This window comes from Macrobrachium rosenbergii, chromosome 54 (genome assembly GCF_040412425.1).
Source record: "Macrobrachium rosenbergii isolate ZJJX-2024 chromosome 54, ASM4041242v1, whole genome shotgun sequence".
NCBI lineage: Eukaryota > Metazoa > Arthropoda > Malacostraca > Decapoda > Palaemonidae > Macrobrachium > Macrobrachium rosenbergii.
In genome coordinates, this window is record NC_089794.1 from 26,428,032 (window position 1) to 26,439,932 (window position 11,901).

Sequence of the window (11,901 nt, forward strand, 5' to 3'; positions counted from 1 at the left end):
CTGTTCCCTGATTGTACCAAACACTGTGTATAAATATCTTGTTCACCACTTCCCTTTCTCAGTGAGCAGTGTTCAGGGTTGAGGCAATGGTGAATTTACAGGGGTTTCCTTGTTTCCTCCAACAAGGAACTGGTTTCAGTTTTTGATTTATGCTTGTCTGTCTGCTTCCTTGTTTACTACAAGATTGCACAAAAGCTGTATGTGGATTTGACAAGAATTCTAATCAAACATGAGCCTTATGACAGACAACAAATGATTAGATTCAGGGAGAAATAGGACTAACTTTTAGGAAGAAAAGATTGCTTGTGGGGTGGACTGATTACCCCTTGGCAAGGTTTGAAGCTTTCAAATGTACATTACTTTCATTCTTCCAAGGCCCTCAAATTCAAGCTGTTGCATCACAACAAGAGGACATATATATTTCTTAATTTTTAGTGTGTACAGCAAATATAATAAACCCTTTATGGAAAACAGTCCATCATGGGCACTAAGGTGCTAGCTTTTAATGGTTTGATAAATTACCTTTTCTCAGAGAACAAAGGTAAGATAAAAGACATATAACGAGAGAGAGAGAGAGGCACAGTATTATTCAAAGTTCCTGAAAACTCAAACATATCACTTTTCATACTGCTAGCACTGCACCATTTTGTAGTAATTTACATAAACATGTAAAACAAAGTATTTATTGCATCATCAGCAAAAAATTAAAGTAAAGGCAATGGATGTGTTTTAAGCAGTATATAATGTTCCAATGCATTAGCCAAACAATAAATCACTATGTCAAGGCAATAGCAATGTGAGAAATGTAATATAATGAGAAAGCTTGAAGCAGTGCTCACAGATGTTCTGTAGTTATAGATGATACATTCAAGGCTTACAACCACTCACACAGAAACCAGTAACATTTCACTTGGTAGGATAATGATCTGGGGCTGAGAAACCCAAGTGGTAATCTTTTGCGGCTGCCCAGATATCAAAATGCTTTATCAAGACCCACTGAATGTGCTGATTCCTAGACAGTATTCTACTTTCTAGATTTCCATGTGAGCCATGCAGCTAATTCAATACTGGACTACAAAAAGCCTTACAGACATTTTTGTGTTTACAAAACGGGGTGTGTAAACGATACATGTTAACAAGGATCCTCTTTACAATATTTCTGTATCTCCTATAACTCATGAAATACATGTGATAGTGGAAGGAAGGTGTGGTGATGAAAGACTACAAAATCATAAGAAATAGGCTGTGTAAAGTGTGGTACTCATCACCTCACACGCGTCAGGTTGAAGAATCGTATACCCGTCACCGCTAACAGCCGCTCCAACAGCATACGCCACACTGGCTCCACTCCAGCCCTGCGGCACACGCTCATGCAGTAAAGTTAACCTTCTAATCAGTTTTAAACAGATGAACACCTTCTCTTAATATCCTTCATTACTTGCATGAATATTAGTAAGTCATAAAATGTGCTTTGTGTTTATGCCTTGTTTCTAGAGAAATCAAGCACATGAGTAAAGCAGTCAAAACATCAGTATAACAATTATTCAGCCCGTCTTACAGAAAACATCTTCCAGCTTTAACTTTCATGGTAAATGCTACTAATAATTTTATCATCTTGGAAATTAAAAAATACAAAATTTTTCAATATGCTCCACTGAGCTGTGCATATCAGAGTATTTTGGATATTGCATTTTACAATTAAAGGGATTAAAGAAACTACCACTCAATGTAAGCCATATAACAAAGCACAGACTTAAATTTTTAACATATTATTAACAGAGTTTACAAGTCTAGTACCACAGCCTGATTTTCAAGGCAGCAAACTGAGATTTGCTTTCCTGCAAATAAAATAAGCAGATTCACTAGCCTTCTAACTTATCTGATTTCTTTACTCTTTGACAGCATTATAAAGATGGTTTCTCCTTAGGTGCCATTTTTTAATTACTAGCAACATTACCACATTACCTAGATGGTTTTTGCTTGGTTACCATCTTACAAGCCATACTTTTTTGTGGACAACTTTCTTTCAATTTTGTGTAAAATCCAGTTCAAACTAAGCAAGAAATATGATGGAATTGCTGACAGCTGTAGACACAATCAGTCATTAGTTTTATTGCTGGGTTAGATTTATGAGCCTTTATTACATAAATCTTATTTTCATTCAAACAATTTCATCATCTATTCCTATAGCACTCTTAAATTAAATTGCAGTACAGCGTAACTGTATGGAATTAAGGGTAGCCATGAAATATCTTGGATCTTAACACCTGATAAGTTTAGGGCTTACACCAACTCTAATCTTATTATTACATAAAAAGTTGTAACATCAAGAAAAAAATAAAACTGCATTGAAAGGCCAAAACCTACCACTGTCATAAAACAAAGCTTTACCATGTTATAAAAATAGGTGCCTATTACTGTACCAAATCTCTTTGCATGAGAGTACTCTTGACCTTATGAATGTGATTTAAGTTACCTGAAATTGATACTGATGTTAAGACTTTACAAACAAGTTATCAAAAAGCTTTAATTTCTATGTAACCTTCCTCAAAAAATACTCAGTTCAAATCAGAGAGAATTTACCCACTGGAAAAAAAGACACATGCAGTATTTCAGTCTTGATGACGTAGGAATTTCTATGTATCTGCATATTGAAAAACAGCCATATTTTTTACTTAAAATTCCTGAAGTGATAGTAAAAAAAATCATAACTTTTAAAATTTTAACCCACTGTACAAGGCACAAGCACAATAAATGCACACTTGAGAGAGAAATCTTAAATAACTCCAGCATTCCACATCTAGGCATCAAGTTAACCTACATTTCTTGAAGGTATTTCAAAAGGTGTTCCTGGCCACAGCGTCAGAACAATAATTCTACAATAGCTTTTTATACAGCATCATAACTTGTTATGCTGAAAAATTTTCATGTGCCAGGCAGAGCCAATGCAACTTACCACACATTATCTACCAATTAAATCAGGAGGCATCTCTATTCCAATGACATACACAGTATATTGTTATGGAAAGAAACAATATTAGTTTGAGTCATTTGCATTCATCAATTCTACATGCTACTGCATGATCTTAAACTACAGTAATCACTGGGGTAAAAATACAGATTAAGTGCTCGAACAACCTGGTATGGTCCGTACACGCAAGTCATCTTCAATGACATGTAGCCATTACAGATTTTTTAGTCTGCGGTGAAAACTTAATCGTTATGAGCAAACTGTGTTTTCTGTGTTAGTCTGTAACTCAAATGTCAAACCCAGTAATGCACAAAAGATGAAGTTTGTAGCTTATACCTCCATGGCAATATTACAGTATAAAAATGACATGCACATGATAATTTCCAGACACGTATGCAACAATCAAAACCTGATACAGTAGAGAATAATTTTGGGAGACTTAACAAAAGAGCATTTACATGGAAACAACTAAAACATGCAATTCATAGATGAGCCAATTAGGGAAGGTGGAATAACTGTTACATACTGATACTTTCATGCCATTATAAAGCATGTACAAATATGATAAAATGGGCATGAAATACGTGAAAAGGTCTTGCATAGGATACAGAGGAAACTCAAAGATTCAGAGTAACCTACAAAGATCAGAAATTGACTAGAAAAGTGTGCAATCAAAACAAATGATTAAAGAACTTATCAATTTCTTGGGTATGAAAAATCATCCATGTAACTTGAAAATAAAAAATTCAATTTTTCCAACAAAACCACAAAATATGTAGTGTATGTTATATCAGAATTCACCTGTACTAAACAAAATAAATACTGTACCCTTATACAATGCTTGGCATAACAGTGGATTATTTATAAAACAGCATATGAACAGCACACAAGCTCAATGCATCTAATGTATGACCTGTTAAAATTTCACAAGTAATCTAATGATCATTACCAACTACCTGATGAAAAAAAACTGAAATTACATCAGATCTTACATTAAGGTTACAAATTACCAGCACAATCAAACAGTTTCTTTTTTGGCATAAAAATATAATCTGCCAAAAATTTTTCACCCACTTTTGAGATCATTCCATAACAAAATATTTGAACATGGGTGATGAAAAATTGATGATATACAGTAAATACAAGGCACTACTGCACTAAATCATCTTTTGAATAAATACTTCTATACAGCAAATCTTGGAGAAACTTGCTAATGAACAAAAATGATAAATCAAAAGCAATTACTTTGGACTTATATATAATTTTTAAAGTTTTCCAATGTTATCTTTAACTGCACTGTTTGGGACGAAAAATTCAACTCAGCATAAATTTATACCTAGTGTATTTGTATATATCAGTTTAGCATTTTAATTCTATTACAATGCTGTATGCCTTCAATTTATATAATATACTGTACAATCCTGCTCTCATAAAATTTTTTAGTCTGCAATTCATTAGAGTTCCTGTAAAGCTTTAGATTAAATAATTTGGTCCCAAAAGTGTCTGCGAACAAAATTCTTTAAACCCTGCATTTTACAGTTATAAAACACTAGGGAACATTTCATGTCAGCTTATTCTAAAAAAAAAAAAAACAGTTATCTGCCAAATATTACAGAAATATACTACTCTATTATAACCTCCCACAGATCAAGGATATCACTCAACCTAAAGCCTGTAGTCTACACTTTTACCAGCTTTTACATATAACAAATACCCTGTACTTATTATATTTCATCCAGTCACTCTTTTTGGCTACATAAAATTTTCTAAAATCTATATGAGGAGACCTGGGTACCCTTTATTCCCAACAAAGATGTCTTACTGATCTCACTGTAAGCCTGTGCTACAATCATAGTATCTAACTTAAAACTAAAATAACATCCAGCTGGCAAATCCTATTTGATGTATACCAGATTTTTTGGGTTGGGTTTATTTTGGTAAAGATTCTTCATATTGTTTTCCCAGGGCTAAGAATTTAATGTGATTATAATTGCCGGGCAGCACTATACTGAACAAATGCGCTTTATCACTGCAAACTATGAGAAGTACAATAATTATTACACTAATGCAATTCATAAATCCTCACCGAAAGATATTGGTTCTGTGGAAAACTGTGCCATTTTGTAAGCTTTCTCCTTGGCGCTTGTCACAATTGCTAAGGATCGTGCAGAAGTATGCAATTACCTGCATATGATAACTATATAGTAATAGCCTGTGCCAGGCAAGAAGCCAGTTCCTAAGCCGTAAGTCTTTTGAATTTTGCTGCTGATGCGGTACCAACTACAAAGAATGAACATAGAATATAATCCTTGAAAGTTGTAGAAATATCCACATAGTCCAATTTGCTGTGGATCGTTCATGTGAGAATTCAGCTGTAAAACTTACACACAACAGAACAAAAGACCGTGTGGCAATGAAACATTATGAGTTATTCTCTTTCCTAATGATAAACCCCTACCAAAAATTATTCATCAGTATTCTGCCAGCAACCATGATACTGCAATTAATTTTCAATTATAAACGCATATTCCACACACATTAGCCATTTCAAGTCTTAACTCCTTTGTGACCAAGTCCACTAATAACACACATTTGGTCTCATACTCTGCTTTTAAGGATGAATGTGTGCTTTATATGCCCTGCAATCTATAGAAATCTCATGTAGGTAACTGGTTTGTTTTTGAGATGGTATATACACCCAAACAAAAGTACTTCACAAGAGGACTTCATTTTCCTGTTCTTACTTTTCAATACTTCAACTAATACTTCTCTACTCTACAATAAAACAAAATAAAAGAAAACAAATAACTTGCATCTGCAGAAATAAATTCCAAGATAATATCTTCCGTCTAACATCTAATTATAATACAGTACTTGTACCATGGAGGGCAGTACCTTCACCAGATTAGTAACATTCTATGCAAAAAAAAATTTAGCTAAAAAATTTAGCTAATTTTGCACAGTATAAAAGTTTTGTATAGACATGTATACAGTAAATAGCATTCCTAGTCATAGAACTAAATAAGAACCTAGTTGCTAGAGGCCTAATCACTACATTTACTTAACAAAACTGACTGTAATCTTTACCATACTTAAATGCTTATGATAATATTTTTCATTCTAACAGTTCACATGGTTTTACTAGAGTTGAAAATTTATAGAAAAAAAAAAAGCTTCTTTAATATACTCAAATCAGTACAGTAGTACTTTTAAGAAGCTTAATGATGATTTCTGAAAGGACACAAACATACATTTTGAAAAATGTATCCAATTCTAACAATAAGTACAAAGGACCTTCCTAGTTCACTGTAAGGTGGCAAAGGAGCGGTTATGATTTCTCATCTTCCACCAAATGAAGATCTTCAACATAAGCATCACATTTCAACTAAAATAAAAATTTGGCATCCTGTATCAGGTGTCAGCTGTAATTCCCATGCTAGCAGAAGTAACCTTTACTGAACATCTCCCATTACTTCATTACCCTTGTAGTGCAAATTTAATTTTACATTTCAAATAGGTGTGATGTGCTTGCTTCTCTTAAAACTGAGTTGAAAGAGTGTGTTACATATGTATGACTAATTAAGTTATTTTACGAATTTATTACTCAGTACAGGTTCAGCAGGCTTATTTATTAACTTCAGTGCCAAGAAGCCTATCCTAGGTTTGGTCTGAACACTCTTATTTGGTATCTGTGATTACTGAACACCCAAAAACCGAAAGTATATCACTGAAAAATTCCTGTACCTGTAAAAACGATGGCTCTACTGCTTGATAAAATTTACTGTACTGTGTTTACATATCAATGAAAAAAAAATTAAAAAAGTTTTTGAAATGCACAGGAGAGACCCTACTGGCAATAATGAAAGTAAAAACCTCTGAAAAAGAAGCACAACCAATCATGATAATATAAGGAACAGCAAATACCATTCACACTCTACTTGTGAAGTACAGTATTGTGTGCCTCTACTTGCATTAAAAATTAAGCCTTGCTAGTAATGAGCAAGTTACTTTCAACAGTAATTAGTTTTAGACACAGTACTCAAGTGTGTTAGACTTAATATAAAGGAAAATACTGCTGTAAATTATCAGTATTTTTTACAGCTTTTTCAGGAACTACTCTTTGTAAGAAATGAGTCCCATACACAAAAAAAAAAATAGCGCAAACTAAGTACAGTAACTGAAGATGAACTTACATTTTTTACAAAATATATTCCTGATTTCCAGGTGATTTTGGAAATCTGATGACATTATTCTAACATGTTATGCTCCTGAAACTCCTAAGTAAAAACTTTCTTACGGTGGTTGGTAGAATCCTTACCTGCGTAACTTTAGCTTTGCAATCTGCTAAGTATTGCTTGATGGCACGAACAGCATTCGACCCAGGGGCTGTGGCATCCATCACATAAACGATATCGTGAAGTTCAAATACATCGCCAAAAAGATTTAGTAACTTTTCCTGAAGAACGAGAAGGGAAGACTTTTTAATTAAACATATCCAAGCTCTAACACTTAGTACAAAGTCATAGGAACCTAAAAAGCATATTATATCACAATATTAGACCCCTGTATCATGCATGCTATAGATCAATGTTACTCATTTTAAATTTACCAGCATGATCAAACTGTTTAATAAAAATACTGTAAGAGCCAAACTTATAATACAGTAATGGTGTTCATATTGTTGTTATATAATACTGTAAGTTATGCATTGGTACAAAAAAAAAGCAAACCTTGCTAACCCTATTTTGGCATAAATCTGGATTAGCATATGACTTTTGATATTACTGAAAGACTTAGAAAATGCTAACTTTATTGATATTTCTTATAATTCCTGTTATGAAGTGTTCAAAAACTGGTAAAATTGGTTTACATTACACCTTTAATGCATTTATAACTTTACAAAAATAATTACTGAAGTCTGATAGCCCAGGCCTGCCTTAGTTTGTCATAAGCGATATAAAGTGGTAGCTTGCTTGGCAATTTTCAGCAAGAATGTCCCACCTTATCAATTGGATTAACAAGGTCGTACTGTACACATACCATGCCTGTGTACTAGAGAGAACACTTTACCATCAATCAATCTGCAGTACTGTAATGTTGATTCTGTACTATAAAAATGTTATCTGGCATTTTGAAGTCATTTTATAAATATTACAAATGTATTTGCTAAAAACTGACCTGAAGTAAGTGAACTTGTGGGGCAACGAAATCTCCCTGGGCATTGCGATGACACTGCGCAGAGTCCGCATGTGTTCCGACTAGAGCCACCTTAGCAGCCTTGCTGGGTTTACCACGGAAGTCTATAACGAAAACCAAAATATTCTTTACAAGTGTTGTTTTATGAATTAATATCAATGATTCAGGTTTGAACTTACAAGAGCTCTTACATTTTCTGTACAATCTACACAAATATCGCCCATGAGCTGTACTGTTGGAGATTTAGAAGACTACAAGTATTTCAAGCAATACAAAATAAGAGTAATAAACCTGATGTAAAGCACTGCTAAGTTTCATAACAAAGAGTCAGTGAGGAGAAAAAACAAAACTTACTCAGAGGTTCCATTGGTGGGATACGGGCTTGTAAAAATGATAACCAAAATGAACACTGTTGAAGCTGAACATCAAAAGGCTGGTTGAGAGAGAAGACAATGAGGTGGGCACATGAAGTGTTTCCAATGAAGTGATCATACACAGGGAAGTAGGCCTCATGACCGGAAAACTCCCATAACGATAATTCTCCAACACCTGATATGTTGACCTGTCAAGAAAAGGCATTACAAAAATCACATGGAGGTCAGTTACTTTTCCTTACTTAAGAAAATCCTCTTATATTTATAAACCAAGAGTTACTTAATAGAAAATTCTTACTTTAATGATACTTAGCTGGAAAAGAGAAATACATCTCAGAGACTGGGTTAGTTAAGGATGTCATGAGTAATGATGAGGAACAATTAAAAAGTAGAAGATACAGAAGAAGAAGGATGAAGACCAGTACGAAGGTACCACAAATCATGAGAGAAGTGTAAAATCATTAATGATGAGAACAAATGATGATGTTGATGATGAAAACAATGACAAAAGACCTACCATCACACTATGATGTCTACATAATAACAAATAATACATCATAGTATCTTTTACTGCACCTAGACCAAAGGCCATTAAAATACAGGCAAAAACAATAAAATCATTTATATACAATGTCTTTATAAAACAGGGAAACTACATAAATAATTTAGAAGTGTCTTTACAGGTTCTATAATTAATATAATTAAGACAATTAGGTAGTGTCAATATGAATATAATGTGTTCAGTAACTGTAAAAATCTAATATTCCTGGTGCTTACTCTTTTGGCATCAGATATCATCCAATAAAGCATCTAACAAAGATAGAAATGAAACAAACTTACCTGTTGTACATCTATGCCCTTTGTGTAGTTTTCACAAGGCTCAAATGTGAGGGAATTTTGACGAGAGCTCAGAGGAGATTCCATTTCATAATGGCCCTTCATGACAGAAGAACCTGAAATGGAAAAAATATTTCTTTAATGTCAGTCTAATCTCATCGATGAACTTGCAATTCTTGAAATTATTTATGGATGAATTCAGTGAAATTATTTATAGATGAATTTAAAACAGTCTCTATCACTGCAAAGTTAGGAGACAGCTTAACTTTAGTAAAAGGAGCTGAATGGTTTTGGTTTAAATACACATACATAATACATGTAGTGTGTGTGTGTGTGTGTGTGTTGAATAACTATGTGAGACTAGAAAGGTGTGAAAGATAACATATTGAAAAATATTGTTATACTATCTGAAGCTGGTAATAAACAGGAGAATGCAAATTATATGCTATGCATGAACAATCTTCAAAACTGGCTAAATTTTTGGAAGTCTGTGCACTTACTTTCACACATTTCTAACTCAATGTTCTCCAATACAGTTACTCCACAGCATGTTTCTTTTGTTAAGAAAAATACAATATTACAAATCAAACATTCATGAAAAAATATCCAAATCCACAGAAAATGTTGAAGATTCAGGTATTGAAAGAATGGAAAAATGCTTACTCTTCCCAATTGATCCAATCGATGTAGTAGAGGTACTGCTTTTACTTCTCCTAAAGAAAGAAGAAAAGTACCCAGTCTTGAGTGTTTCTACCAGCGCCGTTTTTCCTGAGCCTGACTGACCGAAGATCTTCACTTTGATTCTTGGAATAGATGAGGGACTTGGAATGAGTTGTTGGATGTAGTCTTCTCTCTGCTGCTCCTGAGTGTGGAAATAAATCTTAATTTTTTGCTGCAACCATAATGGAACTACCCACATTCTGGACTTCTATACATGACTTATTCTTCTTTCAATCTTAATATTCCCATAATCATAGTAATCAAGAACTCCTTACTGTAATTTTCATAAATAAAAATACACTGAAATCAATTAGTGAGGCAACCTGCAACACCATTGTACAAACACAATTGTACCTCTACTTTTGAAAGGCATATCACATCTTTTATTAATACATCTGTGAGAGATTAAATCTAAAAACATTAATCCATCATTACTATAGTCTTAAAAATCAAGTTTTACAGCTGCAAACACCAATGGTAAAGAACTTGCTGCTCAAAGTCCCAGATATGAACCAACAGCACCTTTTGTTTTCCTTCATAACAACTATACCTGATCGTACAAAAATATATGAAAGGAATGAAAAAACTACATACTGAAGTAACTGATTATATGAAAATATGTGCAAAAAAAAAAAATTACATACCAATATTTCTGATCACATTAAAAATGGTTAAGAAATAAGAAAGTTCCATAACCACATACGAGACCACTTAAAAACATGTGCAAGAAATAAAAATCATATACATCTCCAGGAAACACTTACACCTCGAAGCTTATTCAGCAGATCAGCGATATCATCATAACCTTGCGCCATGGCAGATACCTCTGCAAGGATGCCATCGCGACTCTTTTGTTCTACAGTGCAACCTGCTAGACACAAGCACCTAAAATGCACAAAGTCAAAAATATGGTAAAGTTATTGCTGGGAAATTACAGCATTCGGGTCGTTTCAGCCGTAAGCACGTTTACGTGCAAAATGGGCGCCGTGTTTAGTACCAGCCCCTTGTGGATGTATGTAAAACATGAAATAATAATGGTAAATACAATAAACATAACGGTAAATACCATAAACATAACGTCTTACATTGTTTTGGATGTTACGGCCTAAAGTGACTTACGGCCGAAACGACCACGACCGAAATTACAATAGCTTACAATATATGCCCATAATTTTAAATACTTTGTGCAACTTCTACTCTACAGGAAGAATGGAGACCATAAGCTAGCAAATCATACGCCTTCATATTCAAGGACCACTACAATATAAACATACCATTACATAACAAATACTGTAACATGTATATTACTGGGATCAAATATTGATTTGCCTGGTATATATTAAGGGCATGAACTTTATCCTTCTCACTGATTATTATTATTGCAAAGTATTTTAACACCACCTCCAAACCACATTAATAAAAAACGACTGCTTGAGAGTCAAAAACTTCTGCAACATAAGCATTTAAGGAATAACCTAACCAAAGTTAACAGGAAAATAGGTAAAACAGGTGTGGATAAAACCTGAAAAGCTTTGAAATAAACAGGTTTACTCCATGTTCACCAATGCAGTACTTGCATATAGTTAAAGTTTTACTACTCATTGAAAGAAAGCAAGGAGTGGAAAAGCAATATTGTACACAAGTAATATCTAGCTTTAGTTCAAAGTTCTGTAAAAAAAAAAAAAAACCACTTGCCACTAACATTCTATTTCAATCACATCATTGTTTATTAGTTTCTTGTATCGTTCATTAATATCAAGTTCTTTCTATGCTTCTGTGGCTTTCTTCATTTGGTTAAGCTGA

General features: G+C 33.7%; 1 protein-coding gene across 2 annotated transcripts in view; it reads right to left on the reverse strand.

Moving 5' to 3' along the window:
* The window catches only part of LOC136834897 (death-associated protein kinase 1-like), a 172,980-nt gene that overhangs the window by 13,575 nt on the left and 147,504 nt on the right, over positions 1 to 11,901 (reverse strand). For both annotated transcript variants that reach the window (XM_067097716.1, XM_067097717.1), the window contains 6 exons: positions 10,863 to 10,983; positions 10,042 to 10,240; positions 9,382 to 9,494; positions 8,522 to 8,729; positions 8,150 to 8,271; positions 7,290 to 7,427 (listed from right to left, as the gene is read on the reverse strand). In XM_067097716.1, the coding sequence (XP_066953817.1) occupies positions 7,290 to 7,427; positions 8,150 to 8,271; positions 8,522 to 8,729; positions 9,382 to 9,494; positions 10,042 to 10,240; positions 10,863 to 10,983 (901 nt within the window). The remainder of the gene's footprint in view (positions 1 to 7,289; positions 7,428 to 8,149; positions 8,272 to 8,521; positions 8,730 to 9,381; positions 9,495 to 10,041; positions 10,241 to 10,862; positions 10,984 to 11,901) is intronic.